Raw genomic sequence first — 19,346 nt, forward strand, 5'->3', positions numbered from 1 at the left:
TGTCACAGTCAAGAAATCATCGACAAATCCAACGCCACAGAGCTTTTCCTCTATGTTTCCCACCAAGAGTTCAGAGTCTTAGCCCTTATACTTAGGTCTTTGATCCACTCTGAGTTAGTGTTTGTGTGTGGTGTAAGGTAAGGGTCCAACTTTATTCTTTTCCAGGTGGACATCCAGTTTTCTCAAAACCATTTCTTGAAGAGACTGTCCTTTTCCCATGAATGGGTGGCACCCTTGTTGGCAACCATTTGATCGTATGTGTGAGGGTTATTTCTGGGCGCTCTATTCCACTGTTCTACGTGTCTGTCTTTATGCCTGTACCATGCTGTTTTGATTACTGTAGCTTTGCAGTAAGTTTTGATATGGGTAAGTGTAAGACCTCCAACTTTGTCTTTTTCAAGATTGCTTTAGCTATCAGGGTCCCTTGAGATTCCATGTGAATTTTAGGATGGATTTTTCTATTTCTGGGAAAAAACACTGTTAGAATTTTGACAGGTACTGTATTGAGCCAGTAGGTCCCTTTGGTCAGTACTGACATCTGAACAATGTTAATCTTCTGGCCCGCAGACACAGGTGTCTCTCTACTTATTTGTGTTCTTTAATGTCTTCACAACACACTGTATAGACTTCAATGTCCAAGTCTTTCACCTCCTTGGTTAGGTTAATTCCTGAGTATTTTATTCTTTTTAAGAGCATCACACTTTTATTTATGATTCTGAAATATCAGAAACTACCTTAATGCAAAGGGATTATATCACACAGTAAAATACTATATAAAAAATATTTATAAATTTGTAAAATAAAAGTGTAAGTGAAAAGTATAATTTTTTTAGAAATAGCATAATCATAAATAAAAAAAAAATACTCCCCATATATTAACAGTAGTCACTGTTGAGTGTTATGGCTACAAATGTTTTTCTTTCTGAAACCTCTCTATATTTTTCAGTACTGCTAAAATAAGCATATAATACTTCCATGAAAATTAAAAATAATGATTTTTGAAAAGATATACAGATTAAATTACAGTAGGGAGAATCCCTCATCACTGCTGTCTCTCAGGGGTAGGCTGAGAACAGAGAACGTGCTGTGATGGGAAGCCAGGCAATAGGATGGAAAGGGCTGTTGTAATGCACAAAGGAGATCATGTACGTAAAAACACACACAAAAATTAGCCTCATCAGGCATGACAAACTAAACCGACAAGGCAGAGGATGTCAACTCCCGTCTGGAAGGATCAGTTATGGATGACTTCACTATTTACTGAAAGGCTGTCAACGCTGCGTGGAACCCATGTGCTCCTCCTGGCTATAGGCTCAGCCGCTCCCTGATGCAACAAGCACCCAGCAGTGCCACCCAGGAGAGGCTCCAACGCAGTCGCAGCCATGTAGCTGGCACCAGGACACAAGTTTTCATCACCTGCTTGGGGAAAGGCCGCCTTGAACAACCCTGGGCTAGAGGTCCTTCCTCATCTGTGAAAGGGGTATATGTGTTCTCCCTACTTCTCACTTGTTAGGAGATGGGAATATTACAACGGGGGGTGGGTGGTGGTGCTATATGGCTCTGCTGGGGTGAAGAGCTCAGGAGAAAACAGCTATGACCCAGGCAGGATCCCACCACACACTGTCTCTCTGGCCATGACAAGTGAGATGCAGGCAGCAGGGGAGCAGGGGACACTGATACACTTTAGAAAGATCCCTCAGGCTGCAGTGGGGGGTGTGGCAGAGCCACATTAAGGCTCTCTGCTTGGATTAACCCCTCCAGGAGGCCTTCCCTTTCCTTCCCTGGGCCCAGGCTCCCTCCCAGTCCAGCCCCTAGGCGGTGCTCAGCACAGAAGTGCGCAACCAAAGTTAAGAGAATGGATGAATCCAGGAGTAATGCCCAATTCTGACCCTACAAAAACCCTTACTACTCTTAAACACCTTCCCTGTGGCACAGAACTCTGAAACATGTGCCATCTGATCGCGTGGAGGAGAACTCCTTCCCCCCAACACGGAAGCCTGGCTCAGTCTGCCAACACTCCAGTCCTGCACTCCAGTCCCGCTGTGACGGTCCTCCTTGCCTTCTGTGGCTCGCTGCCTATCTGTGACACCAGCCCCTCTCCTCCCTCACCCTGGCGCACTGGGAAGGGCTTGAGCTCACTCTGAGAAGGGGTGCAAACAGCCCCAGGTCTCAGTGCATTCCCAGGGACACCGCAGATCAGCATCTCTGTGCTGCTCCAGAACTAAGGTTTAGAAAGGAATAATCCTCCCTCCTCTGGTGTCTCTGTCACTTCGTTTTGGTCTTTATTTAAAAACAAATGGCCTATAAATACTTCCCACTGGTCTTCTCTCTAGGGAGCATTTCTGAATACAGCTTTCAAATTCTAGTTTCTAAATTCAGCCGAAGGCTTTATTTTGCACATCCCCAGCAATTCTGTAGGAAAAGTAAATATGTGCTCACTTTAGTGACGAAGTTTTACATCTGCTTCATTAAGAGACAGTAGTCTTTTCGGACCCAGACACCAGGCACCTTAACTGCAGGCGCGGGCGCTGTCACTGCTTTAACTGGAAACTGTGTGTGACGACATATGTTTCGTCGGGTAAGAATCTAACCTAAAAAATTTGGCTTCACTTACAGTTTAAAATAGACTTTTTCCTTAGGCAGATCAAAGCTACCTGGCATTCAGCTGTGTTCAAAGGTTGCCAGGGAACTTCCTGCTGCCAACAGCAAGGGCAAAGGGACAGGCGCTTGTGGTGTTGATGTGAGCAAGTCCTGCAAGTGATTAGAAAGGGTGGACCAGCAGGCCCCGGAGGACATGGAGGGGACAGAGGAAAGTTTCTCTGGAGTGCTGTCAGGGGACCTGGGCTGGGGAACCTTCAAAGCCAGCAGGTCCCCCAGCCCTTCCTTGTCCTGAGGAGGCGGGAACGAAACACAGAGTAGACAGAGAACACGTGATCTACCCAAGTGCTTTCGTGTCAACTTGCAGTGACAACCCCATTTTACAAAGGACCTGAGGCAGGGGGAGTGATGAACCTGGACGGAGTCTGGCTGCCCCACGAGGGGTGACACTACAGCAATTCTGTGGAAAGGAACAGGTGGGGGCCCGAAGTGCTTTACATTTCTTCAGTAAACGTGTTTCTGGGGCCCTTGACAGATACTGGTCCAGGTACCACGACAGACGCACAGACCGCCTCTGCCCTGCCACGGGGGAGGCTGCAGGCAGCGTGCGTGGTGGGCGAAGCAGCGCGTGCACAGCGCTCTGAGACCCCAGGCCACGCGGGCGAGGACAAGCAACAGGCCCAGCCATGCAGGTGCCACTCAGCCTGCAAAGGAAGGAGACTCTGACAGATGCTGCAACGCGGATGAGCCTGCGGACGTCATGCTCAGTGGAAAAGCCGGTCACAAAAGGACAAACACTGTATGATCCACTTATGAGGGACCGAGGGGAGTTGAAACCAGAGAGACAGACGGTGGCTGCCAGGGGCGGGGGCGATGGCTGGATGAAGAGCACAGGGGTTTGGTGGGGTGGTGAACAGACAACAGTGACGGGCACAAGGTGTTGTGAATATATTCAATGCCACTAAGTTACACACTTAAGAATGGTTAAAACGGCAAATATTATGCTATGTATATTTTACCACAATTTAAAAAAGATAAGGCAGGTTCCAACCAGGGTGGTTCAGGAGACCCTGGAGGGGACAGAACCAGCAGGGCGGGGAGGCTGCCTCTGGGGAAGGCAGGCACCGAGGAAATCCATGGGGCCTGGAGGGACTGGACAGGATGGGACCATCCTAGGAACAATGTGTTGGGGGCGGCGGGGGAGGGAGAGAGAGAGCGTGTGCTGAATGTAAGGTGCTGGGAGAAATCCAGGTGAGGTTTGGGGAAGGCCTGAGCTAAACATTCAGTGTGTGATTACAGCTACCCGCTGACACCAAACCCCAGGCTCTGCCCAGAGGGTCTTGCAGAGGCCTGAGACTCACCCATGGAGTAACAGCCACATCTGTGGCCCGAGAACAGTGGGCAGGAGGGTTCCCTGAAAGGGCTGGGCTGGCTGCGGCTTGCGGCTGGGCTCAGGCTGTTTGACGTGAGACCAGCTCTCGCTTATTTACAACAGCAGCCATGATGGCACCTCTGCTGCCCAGCTGCTAGCAGAACACAGCCAGGAGGGGCCAGAGCTGGACAACCATGGAGGGGAGAATCGTCTGGATCTGCTGTCGTCCTGATCACTGCTCCACGCTCCACACAACCCAGGTGGACAGTAAATACCTGCTGGGAACTGGCACCTGCCTCACCACGTCCAGGGCCACTCCCGCTCATTACTGTGTCAGGAGAAGACATGGAAATCAAGACATGATAGAGGACACAACTGGACCACAGAAGAAAAGCCTGACGAGAGCAGTGTCTGCTCTGGGAACTGCCCTCTCCATTTCTGTTATTCTTCAACTAATGGGCAAGAGGCTAAGCTCCTCTAATTCATGTTTAGACAGGAAAATAATCCCCGTGGTGGCAAAACTTTCAACTGTATCAGAAAAAATATTGTGCTGAATGAGGCTGAAGTATTATATTTTCACAAAAGGAGAGCGAGAAATATAAACTTTTAACTGCGACTCAAAAGCCAGTTTTTAGAAATTCTAGTAAATTCTCCCAATAATGTTGCAACTTCTTTCCTAAAAGACCAAATATTTAAGTCCTACCTTGTTCTATTTTAACTTTGACCCTCCCAGGCCTTTCTTTTCTAACACAGAGAGAGTGCCTCAAGAAACAGAGCCCAGAATTAATCTAACCTCCCGTAAGTCACTTAAAAAAAGTGGTCTCTTCATTTAACATTTAAGACTTCTACCTTCTAGACCAAAAATGTTAAAAAAGGGGACTAATTCAGAAAAATCTTTGCATAAACAGGGCCTGGAGAACACATTTAGTCTCACTTAAAAAAAAACCCAAAACTGAAATACAGCTGACATACAACATCACATTAGTTTCTGGTGTGTGACATAGTGACTTGGCATTTTTACCCCTTACACAAAGATCAAGGTAAGTCTAGTAACTGTCACCGTACAAAGTTATTACACTGTTATTGACTATATTCCCTATGCTGTACTTTACATCCCTGTGACTTATTTACTGCATATCTGGAAGCATGTCCCTCCCTCACCTCTGTCCCCCGCTCTGGCAACCATTTGTTTGTTCTCTGCGTCTATAAGTCCATTTCTGCTTTGTTTTTTAGATTGCATATATAAGTAAAGTCACATGGTATTTGTGTTTCACTGACTTATTTCACTAGCCTTAAATAAAAATAGGAAATACTAAAGCTTCTAAGTGACCCCAGGACTGGGACAGGCCTCTCCCGTGCTCGGGGCAGTGTGTGTACGGTGTCATCTCTGGAAAGTATGCATGAAGGGCTCTTGAAAATGCATCTTTGGTCCAGTACTTCTGTTCCTTCAATGTAGCTTTCAGAGGTTCAAGGATGTGAACAATAAGAACAAAGGACTTACATTACAGCCCAGTGTATAGCAGCACAAAACCCGGGGTGCCCAGAGAATGGAATAATAAATGGATGTTAAAAATCATGCTTCCATTTCCATGAAAGTCAGGAATAGACAAACACATCCACTTGCACTGCCGCACGGAACCCCTTAGTGGAATTTTCAGTCAACTCAAGAGAAAGACACCAGAAATATGAGAATCAGGAACAAAGAGGTGAGATTATCTTCACGTGCAAATCTAGTTAGATACCTGGACACCCAAGACAATCAACTGAAAAACGACTGCAAACAAGAAGATAATTCAGTAGGGGAGCAGCTGTGGAAGACACAACTCTACAGCCTTCACATAAACAATCAGCAACTATTTGGAAGACACCATGGGAGAGAAGACCCCATGTATAGTAACAACAGAATATCTGGGCAGACACTTACTAAGTAATGTGCAAAACCCACAGGAGGGAAACTTAAAAACACCCTAAAGGAAACGCAAGTGGCCTTGAACAAACGGAAGGATGCAGCGCACTCTCAGGAGGCGGCAAACATCCCCAAGAAGCAAATCTTCCCTGGATGTTTTTAAAATCTGATGAGATCCCAATAAAAACACCAACAATGAAACAGTCAATTCATAGTTCCTACTGTTTGTAATAATACTAATGTTGTTACCGTGAATTGTTTTAATAGGATACAGCAATAATTATGTCAACAATGTAAGAAAGACTTTCAGTGTAAGAGATAAAATTATGAAAATTCAAAAACAAGTGAAAACTACAATGTTAAAGTTGAATTTGAAATATCAATATGAATGCACAACTAAAAATATATTTATATTTATATCCTAGCTTCTTTAATGGAAAGCACCTAAGAGCAACAACATCGGCCCAGTAGCAATGAGCACCTCAGTGCCCAGATCTTGGCCTCTTACTGTTCCCCACTGCAAGGCGCGAGGGCTCTCGGAAAAGTGGCCGATTCCAAGTCGGGCTGGGAGGGCACACACAAGCCGAGGGACATCGTATGTGTCAGAAATCAAGGAATCACAGAAATGAAGCCATGTCAGAAAATACACAGTGCTTACAATTATGTATCTGCATGTCGGAAAAATTAATGACTAAACACACTGAAACCAATGAAACACATGAGTCTATAATAATATTCAAAAAAGAGAAAGCCAGGAAAAAACTTTGAGTTTTCAGTATTTGAGGAAAAATGGTAACTCGGCAAAGAATTCAGCTTATCCTAACTTGCCAGCAGGAACTATGATAAAACCACCACACATCTCCAGCTGGTAAGGAATCCCTCTGCTGTCAGGAGGATGCCAGGTGAAATGCTGAGCTCCCCAGCGAAACCACTGACTCGGCGAGGGCTGGCCAGCGGCGGGCACGGAGTGAGCGTGCCGGTGGCAGGGAACACGCCTGGCTGGAGGCCAAATATACCTTGCGGGTTACCACTGGTATCTTTTTTAAAAAAGTCCTCACCTGAGGACATGTTTACTGATTTTTAGAGATAGAAAGGGAGAGAGAGAGGGAGAGAGAAACAATGAAGAGAAAGGGAACCATCAATCAATGGCTTCCTGCATGCGCCTGGACCGGAGACAGAACCAGCAACCCCAGGTATGCGCCCTCTTGATCAGAAATCGAACCCACAACCTTCTGGTGTACAGGATGACGCTCCAACCGAGACACACTGGCCAGGGCCCCACTAGTACCTTCTGAATTGCAAAGAAAAACATCACTGGAGAGCTCAATCTGTCGCCACCCTATCACAGGGGTAAAATTTTGCATCACTTCTGATAGTCACTTCATAGTACGCATCCCCCACAATAATGACACTATCTTCCGAGTTACACAGCACCATCTCTATGTATTCCATAAAAAAGGTTTCCACTTATAGGAACCACAGGGAAAAAAGGGGACATTTTACTGGACAACTGGCTTGGCTAATTTAACTAATCGTGACCAGTGTTGTTGTTCACTGGCACTCCCAGACCGGTAGTGACCCCAGGTGTCTGGCAGAAGCAAAATCGAATCCCTGTGGGAGATACTTTCATTCTAGCTTTCAGCTGATTTCAAATATTTGAGCACAACAATCAGCACAGAATAAAAACTAGTCAGGTACACAAGGAAATAAGACTTCATGAGCCAACTATGACCAGGGCTTCAGACACCAGAATTATCTGATGGAGACTACGTACAAGGCAGCTGTGCCTACTATGCTTAAAGAAATGACAAGTTTTATGGTATCTGCAAGAGAATAGGAAAACATTTTAAAAAGCACAATGCAGATTAAAAACAGAGCTTCCAATGAATGAAAAACGAGTATTTAAATTAAAACCTCTGAAATTAAAACCTCAATAGGTGGGTTTGACAAAATACATGTTAGACTCACCCGAAGGTTCTCTATGAGGTAACAGAAACTGCGAATGCTGTTTAGAAATTTGGACAGCAATTTAACAAGGTAATTTCATGTCTACTGACTATAATAATAAAGTAATTGGTGGTTGTCTTGTATTTCATTTTTATAGTAATTTATTTTCATTGTATTTTTTGAAAGTATGAGTCAGTGGTGAGTTGAAAATGAAGAAAAAGAAACTGGCCCACAGATGAATGATGCTGAGACTGGGCAGGAGGCTCGCTGGAGCCCGGGGGTGGCTCGGTCAGCTGGGCATCGCCCGTGTACCACAAACGCTCTGGGTGTGAGCCCCGGTCGGGCACGTATGGGAGGCAAGGTCAATGTTTCTCTCTCTCTCCCCCTTCCTTTCTCTCTAAAATCAATAAAAACACATCCTCGGGTGAGGAGTAAAAAAAGCACACAGCATGTAAACAGAAAGGCAGAGAGGCGAGGGTTAAAAAGACAGGAAACGAAAAAGTTCAGAAAGAAAAGAGTCTTCACTATGAGGAAAAAACAATCCAGATCCCAGAAGAATCCCCAAGACTGATAAAAAGAAACCCCTGAAACTACTGAAAACCAAAGTCAGGGACAAAAATCAGGAAAGTGGTCAGAGCTCCCAGCACCCCCTCGAAGAGTGGCTCTGGCTTCCCAACGTCCAGGGAAGCAGTCAGGGCCACCAGCTGTTTATCCTCCGTGTCCCGGAGGCAACAGGTCACCCCACGGCTCATACTCAGCGAGTGTATTTCAGGAACAAGGGCAAAATAAAGACATTTTCCAGATAAACGAATTCGAGAACTCGCCACTGGCAGGCTCTCGTTAAAGACAATTCTAAATGATGATTTAAACAGGAGAATGGCCGTGGTGTCTGAGGTCCAGAAAGTGTTAGTTGCAAAAAGGGTGGAGGACAAGTGACCAATGAGTGGGCCACTCTAGGTGACCACAGACAAAACAAACACAGTGACGGACGGTTTTAAAAGGCTGGGCTTCAAATATCCAAAAGCAGCATTGCTTTAAAAAAAATGAACAGACTGTAATTTTCAGGTTTACAGAAAAACTGAGCGTAAAGTACCCCCCCTTCCCTATTACTACCCTCTCGCGTTAGTGTGGTACACTCGTTACGCTTCATGGACTTAACGTAACTAAAGACTACAGTTTACATCAGGGGCACTCCGTGGTATACACCTGTGGGTTCTGACAAATGCAAAATGCCATCCACGTAGTCACCACTGTGGTATCACAGAGAAGTTTCCCTGCCCTAAAACTATCCTGTCCTACATCTGTTCATCCCTCCCTCCTCCCAACTCCTGGCAGCCACCAACCTTTTTTCTTAATGCTCACCTGAGGACATGCTCCCTGATTTTAGAGACAGGGAAAGGGGGAGGGGGGAAGGGAGGGAGAGGAGGGGGGGCATTGATTTGAGAGAGAACATCGACTGGCTGCCTTCCACATGCGCCCCGACTGGGAATCGAGCCTGCAACCTTTGGTACATGAGACGATGCTGAGCCACACCAGCCAGTGCAGCCACTGATCTTTTTACTGTCCCCACAGTTTTGCCTTTTCCAGAATGTCATATGCTTGGAATCATACAGATGCAGCCTTATCAGACTGGCTTCTTTCACTCAGTAATATGCATTTAAGGTTCTTCCATGTCTTTTCATGGCCTGATAGCTCATTTCTTTTTATTGTTGAACAATATTCCATTGTCTGGATGGGCCACAGTTTATTTCTCCATTCAACAACTGAAGGACATCTTGGTGGCTTCCATGTTTCGGCAATTATGAAAAAAGTGTGGCATAGTTTTTTAATCTCTCTAAATTCTTGCACAAAGTCATACAGAGCAACTAAGATGGTAGAACCAAAAGCCTGTGGCCACCATCAGCAACAGAATTAGCTGACAATGTGTCCTCATACACATGTGAGCCTAAGGGGTGGACGACCAGCAGCTACAAAACCTGCATGCTCTGGAGTCTGTGAGGAAGACAGCAGAGAAGCTGGGGCTGCTGCTGGAGCTGAAGCTCAGAAACAATCAGACAGCTGGGTGAGCCCACCTAGAACAGCACTGCAAACTAAAGGGGCTGTACCTCCAGTGGCGAGAGCAAAGTGGCCACGGCCAAGTCTGAAGGGGCCGAACCTGCCTGAGCCCAGAACCCTCAAAACTCAGCAGCTGAGGGCCCCTTCCAGAACTAGGCCCACAGGGGAGAAAGTGCTGGGAAGAGAATCCCGACTGAGCAGCAGTGGGACAGAGAGGAAATGGGAAAAGCAGGTTGAGGTAGAAGCCTGGGAAGAGACTGAATCAGGGCTCCAAGAAGGTGAGCTGCCATGTTTTTGAAAATGTCACAAAAATAACCTAAGCTAGAGCTCTAGAGTCCAAGTCCCTCCTCTCTAATCTCCTTCTCCCTCCCCAACTTCTCCCCCTCCCCCCCTCTCGAATTTTTGGGGAGTCGGAAGTTATATGTGGATTTTCGGCTGTACAGGGGGCTGGCATCCCTAACCTCCACATTGTTCAGGGATCAACTGTAATTCAGTAACGGGAGGACAGCCAATTTAAAAACAGGCAAAAGCTTTGATAGACATTTCATTAAAGAAGATACAGAAATGGCCAGCAGGTATGTGAAAAGCCGTGTGCCAGCGGCAGTCATTGGGGCAATGCAAATTAAACCAGAAGGAGATTCCACTACACACCCACAAGAAAGGCTATAATCCAAAAGGCAGGCAATAGCAAGTAGCAGCAAGAATGTGGATGTAAAATGGTGCAACCGCTTTGGAAAACAGTTTGGCAGGTTTCTTTAAAAAAATGAAACATAAACTTACCATACAAGCCAGCAATTCCACTCCTAGGTATCCGACCAAGGCAGAGGAAAATTTATACTCAGACTTGTCCGCGAGTGTTCATTACACCAAAGAACAACGCGAACACCCATCAGTTCGTGAATGGAAAACAAGGGTGGGATGCTCACGTAACAGAGCATCATTCAGCATTGGAAACAAACAAACTATTCAGCGGGATGAACCTCAAAACCATTATACTACGAAAGAACCAGATGTTCCAGTAGGTAAAGGGCTACATACTGCATGATTTCATTGACAGGAAATGGCCAGAAAAAGCAAATCAGAGACAGAAAGCTGATCAGCATTGCCAGCTGGGGATAGGGGTACAGATTGATGGCAAATGGCACAAGGTGACTTTTTTTGAATGGAAACATTCTAAAACCAAATTGTGGTCATGGCTGCACAACTCTACACATTTATTAAAATAATGAAAATTTCCATTTTCAAGTAGTAAATTTTACAGCATGTAAATTATGCCTCAGTAAGACTAAAAAATCTATGATTTGAAAAAAAAAAGAAAGATAATCTATGACTATAGCTGGAGTTATATTCAGAGAAATACACAGCTTTACATTCTTTTATTATTAAAAACAAACTAAAAATAAGTGAGCTCTGTATTCAATAAATGGGAAAATAAAACAAAATAGAATAAGAAATTAAAGATAGAAGTGAAAATGAATGATACTGAAAACAAAATAATCAAAAGAATAAATGAGCTCATTAGGAGGCATCGCTACCACAGATGTGGAAGGCGTTAAAAGATATGTTAAGAACATAATATATGAGTTAACACACGATCCACTCTAAAATGACCCAACATGGAAGGAATCTACAGATTTATCACTGAGAAAAGCCAGGCCCACTGAGTTCTAAGTCGATCCTCAACCCTGCGTCCTGGACTTGAAGACCACATGAGCCATTCCCTGTCTGATTACTGCTGAGCAGTCCCTACCATCGGACACAGAGTGAGAGAGATGCAGGAAACCTGCAGGCCATCTTCAGTAAAGATCACGACGTACCAGTATCAACACATCTTAGAGCGGATAAAATACAGTGGCATGGAAAGGAAGACCACTACAGACCAGCTTCACGTGGCAAATACAGAAGCACAGACTCTAATAAAAACTAGTAAACTGAACCACATAAATGTCATCAAATACTGCGCCATACTGAGGTTTATCCTCGTAATGCAAGGGTAGTTCAAAAGCAGAAAGTCTATCAACACACAATTAGTTAACATCTTAAGGAGAAAAACCATACAGAATCTGATAAAACTCAGCAGTAGTACTTGGCATCAATCATGTGGCACGGGGGCAGTGAGAGCCATGCGAAGGTGGACCGTGGACTATCTGCACTCTGGGTTGGGGCCCTTTACCAGAAACCAAAGGCCATTTTCATAAAAAACCAGGGCATGCTGAAGCCTTTTACCAAAATGGGAGAAAGCGGGGAGGCCTGCTCTCATCTGTGATATCTATGTTTTACTGGTCCTAAAGTAACTAGTATATATTGGCATAAATATTGGAAGAGAGATAAAAGTACCTAATTACAAATTACAAGACTATATATGCAGACTCCAGTAAAAAAATTACTAAGATTAATAAGAAAATTTGGTAAGATGACAGAATAAGAAAATGTTAAAAAAACCCCAACAGCTTTTCATTAGATTAGCAAGAGCTAATTAGAAGCAGAAATAAAAAAATACAACCCAGTCATAAAAATAACAAAAATATAAAGTACTCAGGAATAAATTTAATGAAAAGGTAGAGATTTAAAAGAAAATCATAAAATCTCATAGAAAGTCAGAAAACAAGACCCAGAAAAGGGGAAGATATACCCCATCTTCCTCGATGGGAAAACGAGCATCATGAAAGTGTCCATCTTCCCCAAACTAACATATAACTTCAGTGTCATTCCGATCAATTCCTATTTTTCTGAACTAGACAAAATTATTTTAACATATATGCAGAAGAACTAGTGTTTCAGAATGGCCAAGAGAGACTGATCAAACAAGACCAGCGAAGGGAACTGACTTGACCAGTGTGAAATTCCCTGGGCACGTGGACGTACAACAGAAAACAGGTCTCTCTGGGAAAGTGCAAGCAGCCTGCGTGCCATTCTTACTCGGTGTAAAGAGAAAAAGAGAAAGTGGAGGTTAAGAATCGCAAACTGAGACCTGGAGGAAGAGGCTTGTGCAGAGAGTCCTTGGAAGACCATAGGAAGCCAGCAAGAACCTGCAGGCCTGGGCCTCTGCATGGGGCCCTAAGCCCTAATGGCAGGAGCCAAGCCCCATCTCCGTGATGGGTACTAGGGATGGGGCTTGAACAGAGAAGGCTCAATGATGGTCATGGGACACCTTCTCCACCACAGACATCCCATGTCTGCGGCCGGCCTCCGAGGGGTACTGGAAGGAGTCATGGGCACACACTCTTCTCTGGCTGTTTCCCCCATTGGGACAGGATGTTGGCGCCAGCAGAGCAGGCCCCGGTTTTTGTTTAATGCTGCACCCCAGTACCTAATACAGGGCATTTCTGTAGGTGCTTAATACAGCATTTGCTGAATGAATGAATGGCATGAGAAAGGCATGGACTATTTGGGAGGGGAAGACTCTTCAAAAATGACTTAGAACGAATATTATCTGCCACAAAGCTAAACCAAACACAAGTCAGATTCAAGCTCTGTAAACTGCACTGAGTGGGTTCCTATCAACCTAGGAGCAGGAAGTGCATCCAAGAATCTGTAAGTCTTTCCCTCCACCAACCCTTCCTCCATCCCTCCCTGCACCCTACTACCCCACACATCTGCACCAAATCCTGAGCTCATACAAAATGAGAATTGTAAAAGGCGAATGATGATGTGCTTGAGGTATGAAATATGTCTATTTTATGGATTATGCCAGTCTTAGATTTAGTAAATACAAAGTCTTTCAGAGGTTCACATTTGACTCTGGGATCCCTACCCTATTTTCTTTGAAAAAGTTTTATGTACTTCAATCTCAAAATCTCCTGGAGGAACACTTTTAGGAACTGAACACCCTCAGGTAGAAAGGGGGCAACTGTGCCATTTTAGGGAAAATTCAAAGCAAAGAGCTCTATTCCCTGACTCATAGGAGAAAGTCCACCAAGGACTGTGATTCCAGTGCTCACTCCTCCAACACCAGAAGAACCAAGGGGTTCTACCACAGTCTTCACAGTTCCTCGAACTGGGGTGGCGCCTGTCTCAGTTGTAGAGCCCTGAGACAGATGAAAGAGAAGACTCGCCCGGAGAGAACTGGCTGGCTTAGTCAGAATTCATGAGAAGCTTTTAAGTCTTCCCTGTTATTTTTTAGTGTATTATACCTATTACACATTCATGGTTAGATTTTTATCTTAAGTAGCACTGGAGCTTAAAATACTGCTTGAGGAAATAAGTTAATGGCATTTAATCTAAAAAAAAAACCTCAATAAAGAAGAAAAGATGAGCCTACAGAATATAAACACAGCAAAGGTATAAGAACAGCAAACTCAAAACGTTATGCTTCCCGAAGCAGGCAACATTTATCTTTATGAGACAAATAATAAAAATTACCTTTTAAAGATGCTAGTTTTTGAAGTTCTCGATTATTGCTGGCACTAAACCTGGAGGAATTTTGCCGTTTGTCTTTCTTCACTAGGGGCTGAATGGACGGCACTTTTATTTTACTAGATACTGTAGACTGGACACCAACAAGGCTGTTTTTCCTGATGGAAATCTGTTTACAAAATAAAAACAAAAACAAATGAGTATGTCAGATGATTTATTTTTAGCACAATTAGAGTACGGAAATGGTGTACACAAGCTTTACTCTGCGACAGTACCCTCCACTCCGCCGCAAACAACATAATTCCTTACGGTTTCTGGACTGTGGGGCTCCACCTACCTCCTGTATGCTCTACCTCGAGAGATCACAGATCTACCTAATTTCCTTTATCTTCCCCTTGACTTTTAAATATTTACCATACAGGCTGATATGTATACTGGCTGCTGATAATGACCATCCAAAGACGTTCACATTCTAATCCTGGGACCTCGCTTGGCAATGGACTCTGCAGATGTGATGAGGTGAAGGGTCCTGCAAAGGCAGGTGACCCTGGGACATCAGGGTAAACCCCGGTTAACCACACAGGTCTTTACAAAACAGAGGGCAATGAGATGAAGACTCGGAGGTCAGAGAGAGGCTGGCATGTGCACGAGCTGGCTCTGAAGATGGAGGAAGGGACTGTGAGCCAAGGAGTGCAGGCAGCTTCTAAAAGTTGGGAAACTCAAGGAAACAAATTCTTTTCTAGAGCTTGCAGAAGGAACTAGCCATGCCGACACCTTAATTTCAGCCCCATTTCAGACTCTGTACTCTAGAACTGTAAGATAGAAGAAAGCTGATGTTCTTTTAAGCCACTAAGCGTGCGGTCATTTGTGCAGCAGCAACAGGAAGCTAATCTGCTGACCAGGCCATAAATGACAGGTTTCCCCGCTGGCTCACCACTGGGCATTGGGGCTCAGGAAAGGCTACAGGAGAGCGCTTTGCCCTTGAGTCTCAGGAAATGCTCTTTCTAGCTGCTCTCTTCTCGCATTTCCCTCCTGGCTCCAGATTCAGTGCTCATCTCCAGACTGCACTGCAACAACCAGGTTGTCCCAGGACACACAGCCGGCCTGCAAGGTGAGGAGCAGCGCACACACTCAAGCAGAGGTGGATGAATGCTGAGGGCACATGCGGCGGAGTGGGGTCCTCTGTCATCTGAATAGGCCCAAAGGGACCAGCAGGTGCAGGGAGCCCTGTGGAGCTCAGCTGTGCTTGGCCCTGGTAGTGACAGCAGAGAGGTACACTGGTGAGTGTCAGCCACCCAGGTTCTTTGGGCAGCGAAGATGCCCGCTCTCCCTGCCCTGCAGTCTGCCGGAGAAATGGACTTTGTACCCACACACATGATCTTTGAAAGCTGACCAAACTCATCCTAGAAACATACACCCACACACCCCTCCAATCACACAGGGCCAAGGAGAGCAGACCTATCGATTCGGACCCCTAATTATTTACTCTCATCCTTGAATGGAAGTTTTACCAAGAAGTAAGTTTTACTAAGAAGTGGGCCTGCTTTACTTTAAAAAAAATTTTTTTTATTGACTTCAGAAAGAAAAGGGGAGACAGAAACACTGATGAGAGAGGAGCATCGACTGGCTACCTCCTGCATGTCCTCCACTGCAGATGGAGCCTGAAACCTAGGCATGTGCCCTGACCAGGAATCTCACACAGGTGGCCTACTGGTTGCATGAATGATGCTGAACCCCCTGAGCCCCACTGGCTGGCTGCTTTACCTTTACCAAGGGGCTTAAGAACGCGGTCCCAGGACATTTTCCAGGCCGTCAGAGTGCATCGCTGACGCACCTGCACAGGGCGAGGGCCTGGGCTCCCTTCCTCCCCGCAGTGTGAGCTGCTTCCTCAATGGGTATCTTGGCCTCTGTCCCTGACATTTGTCATTCTCCCACCTGACCACGAAAGTCCTGTCATTCCTCCTCGAAAACCTCGCCCACCGCTCTCCTCCTCCTCGGGCTTCCCGACCTCAAAACTCTCCTGCTCTGCTCTCTATAGATGCTCCCAGAAAAGCCTACTATCTATTCCCCAGACAGCAACAGCTCCTCCCAGATGTCCTTGTTTTCAATGTTACACACCCATGTCCTGGAGATGAGTTTACACGGGCTTTTTATTTCTGTAATACCGCATCCGGTGCTGCCCACACAACTACCCTGGGGGCGCCTGGGTCAACCTGGAACGGGAGCGCTTCCTGCTGCCCTCCCCCTCGACAGAACGACCTCCACACTACAGTGGCAACTGGCTAAGTCATGAAACAGAACAAATGCGTGGGACCCACAGTCCACTGCGGGGCACGCTGAAGTAAGGCTTCCCCTGCCTGAGAAAAGCAAGCTCTCCCCATGGCCTGCCGACTCCACACCATGGCTCCTCTCCCTGGGCCCTGCTGGCCTCACCCCCTGGCCTCCCTCCCGAGCACTTTCCTCCTCGAGGCGAGGCGGCAGCGACTCCCAGAAAAGATGGCTCTGTCCAGGTGGGCCAGCCTCACTGCGCCTCAGCCCTGGCCTCTCTGTAACCAGCGCTGACCCTGCCTGCCCCGGACACCGCACTGTCTGGTTCTGGGAAAAACACAGGGCTGCCCAGTACCTGACAGGAGTCCGAGGAACCTGCAAGGAGAGGAAGGCTCCTCTGAGGGCGTGTGGGGGCCCGCAGGAGAGAAGAGTGTGCACGCGCGCGCGTGGAGCAGTGTCCATGCAGGCATCACTGGGAGCCAAGGGGCTCAAGCACAGCTGCAGGTCACAGCAGAGTCAGGCAGGCACAGGGTGGGGCTGGAGTGGCGGCAGGAGTCTCAGAGCCACCAACCCAGGTTCTCAAGGGCAACTTGAAGCCCAGTGAAAGTGTCTGAGTGAGGCAATAACACCAACATGTTTTTCCTGTAAAAGGCCCCAAGGCTCTGGTGTGGGGTGCAGTCTGGAGGGCGAGAGAAGCAGAAGCCTTTCCAGCTGTCCAGATGAGCGACAAGGACTGTAAATGAACACTGGGCAGAGCAGAGCGCTTGGGCCAAAAATCAAGGTGCTGGGTGACAGAGTGGACGTGCAGGACAACACGGGGTCAGGGAGACCTCCCGGACCTCTGGCTGACATACGGTGGAGGACAGTGGGACAGGTCGCTGAGACAGGAGAGAAACATGGGGAGAAAGAGTCTAACTGGATGTGCTAGCCTGAGGTGCCCCCATGGCGACGCCAGTGTCCCAGGTGAGGAGTTCCAATGACCCCTCTGCCTTTGCCTCCACACCCTTCTTCTCTGTTACCCCGGCCCCAGCGGCCATTCTCCTTGGTCACTGTCTGTCCCACTGGGTTTGGACACAGCAAGACTGGCCTGTCTTCATCTGTCTTGTCCACCTCAGGGACCAGAGCCTGGACCAGTTGGTGTCACACAGCTAGCACTCAGGACACCGTCCTCTGAGCCAAGATGCCAACCTGGGGTCAACTCGCTACCTGGTCACCGCGGTCAGAGAATGAATGAGACCGTGGAGCACAAGAGCATGCAGTGAGCAGAGAGGGCAAAGGAGGCGGCGACACGGGGGCTGCGGAGACCCAGCCAGTGAGGCAAACGAAGATGGGGCACCATGAGGCGGAGGGCAGAGCCGTTCAGGAAGGAAGGAGGGTCAACCCTGCTAAATGCCACTAAAGCCAGTGTCTGATGGCCTGGGGGTGGCAGAGGCTGTGGGGCGGGCAAGGGAGCGGAGGGCGAGGCAGGAAGACGCAGGGCATCCCCGACACCTCTGAGAAGCGCGGTGGCAGGAGCAAGCAGGCGGCATCAGGGGAGCAGCAGGGTCTCAGGAGGGCCGCGCGTGTTTGGGAGAAGAGGGGTCTGGTCATGCTGAATGGTGACGTAGGCGCTATACAATGGCCAATAAGCTCATGACAAGATGCCTAACATCGTTAGCCACCAGGGAAATGAAAGCCACAGTGAGACCACTTCACACCCACCGGGGTGGCTAGAGTTTTACAAAATGGAAAACAGTGATGGGAAGGACGGGGAGGAGCTGGGACCCCGACACCGCCGTGGGAGGAAAGCGGCGCAGCTGCTGTGGACACCAGGCCGGCGGGTCCTTGGTAGCTTCCCAGTTACCTCAGGACGCAGCCATCCCACTCCGAGGTGCACACCCAAAGAACTGACACAGGTGTGCAAACAGACTCGCACAGGGGCTCACACTCAGAGCAGCAGTGCTTAAGAAAACCAAGGACAGAAGCGACTAGAGTGTCCATCCTGATGAAACAAATGTCACGGCCGGGCGATGGAGCATTATTCAGCCATGAGAAAGAATGAAGTACTCACAGGCCCCGTGCTGGACGATCCACGGACATGAAACACCCAGGACAGGCCCTCCCCAGAAGGAAGAGGCAGGCCAGTGCTGCCAGGGGCTGGGACGCAGGGTGACTGCCTCACGGGGTGAGGACCAAGCTCTGGAAGTGGACAGCGGTGGCCGCTGCGCGACACTGTGAGCAGTCAGTAGTGGTGAACGTATGTGTGTCTCATGCATGTAAGAGAGCGTTTCATCTGTTCCCTTTCAGCTTGGTCAGGAGCCCCGTCCAGCCGCCCGCACTGTCCCAGGCACAGCCAGGAGCAGCCTTCCTCTGTGCCCGACCTCTAGACCGGCCTGCGCGTGTCCTCTCAACGGGGCTGGCGGGTACCTCTCTGCGGAGGCTGGAAGCTCAGCCAGGAGCCTGGCAGCAAGGCCAGTGCCGGGTGCACAGCAGGGGAGGGGCACTGGAGGGCAGAGGCACCCACGTCTGACCGCTAGCCCCCCTTCCTAAACGGTGCCACCCTCTGTCCCCCTCATTCTTTGAGGGGGACGGAACAGCAGGCCCCGGTGCCAGCGGGCATGCCTGCTTTGAAGGCCGGCTGTGCCTGGCCCAGGGAGGCAGGACCGCCGGCGGGACACTAAGTGACAAACAACAGCTGTGCTGCTTGGTTTAGGTGTTTACTCCCAGCACGGACCCTGGATTATCTGTCCTGATGAGAGTTTTGCAGAGGTATGGTCGTGTTTAGCTACTTGACTTGGGTAACATCTGAGCGGACTCAGATCTTCCTGTCACTCCTGGAACGGAGGGGACAGCAGTTCTGACTCT

The 19,346-nt window shown here is 47.7% G+C and overlaps 1 protein-coding gene across 2 annotated transcripts in view; it reads right to left on the reverse strand.

The window, feature by feature from the left end:
* PPP2R5C (protein phosphatase 2 regulatory subunit B'gamma) overlaps window positions 1–19,346 on the reverse strand; it is a 115,048-nt gene that overhangs the window by 84,837 nt on the left and 10,865 nt on the right. For both annotated transcript variants that reach the window (XM_087818174.1, XM_087818170.1), the window contains exon 3: window positions 14,241–14,403. In XM_087818174.1, the coding sequence (XP_087674300.1) occupies window positions 14,241–14,403 (163 nt within the window). The remainder of the gene's footprint in view (window positions 1–14,240; window positions 14,404–19,346) is intronic.

The sequence above is a fragment of the Miniopterus natalensis genome, chromosome 1, assembly GCF_054644295.1.
Source record: "Miniopterus natalensis isolate mMinNat1 chromosome 1, mMinNat1.hap1, whole genome shotgun sequence".
Lineage (NCBI taxonomy): Eukaryota > Metazoa > Chordata > Mammalia > Chiroptera > Miniopteridae > Miniopterus > Miniopterus natalensis.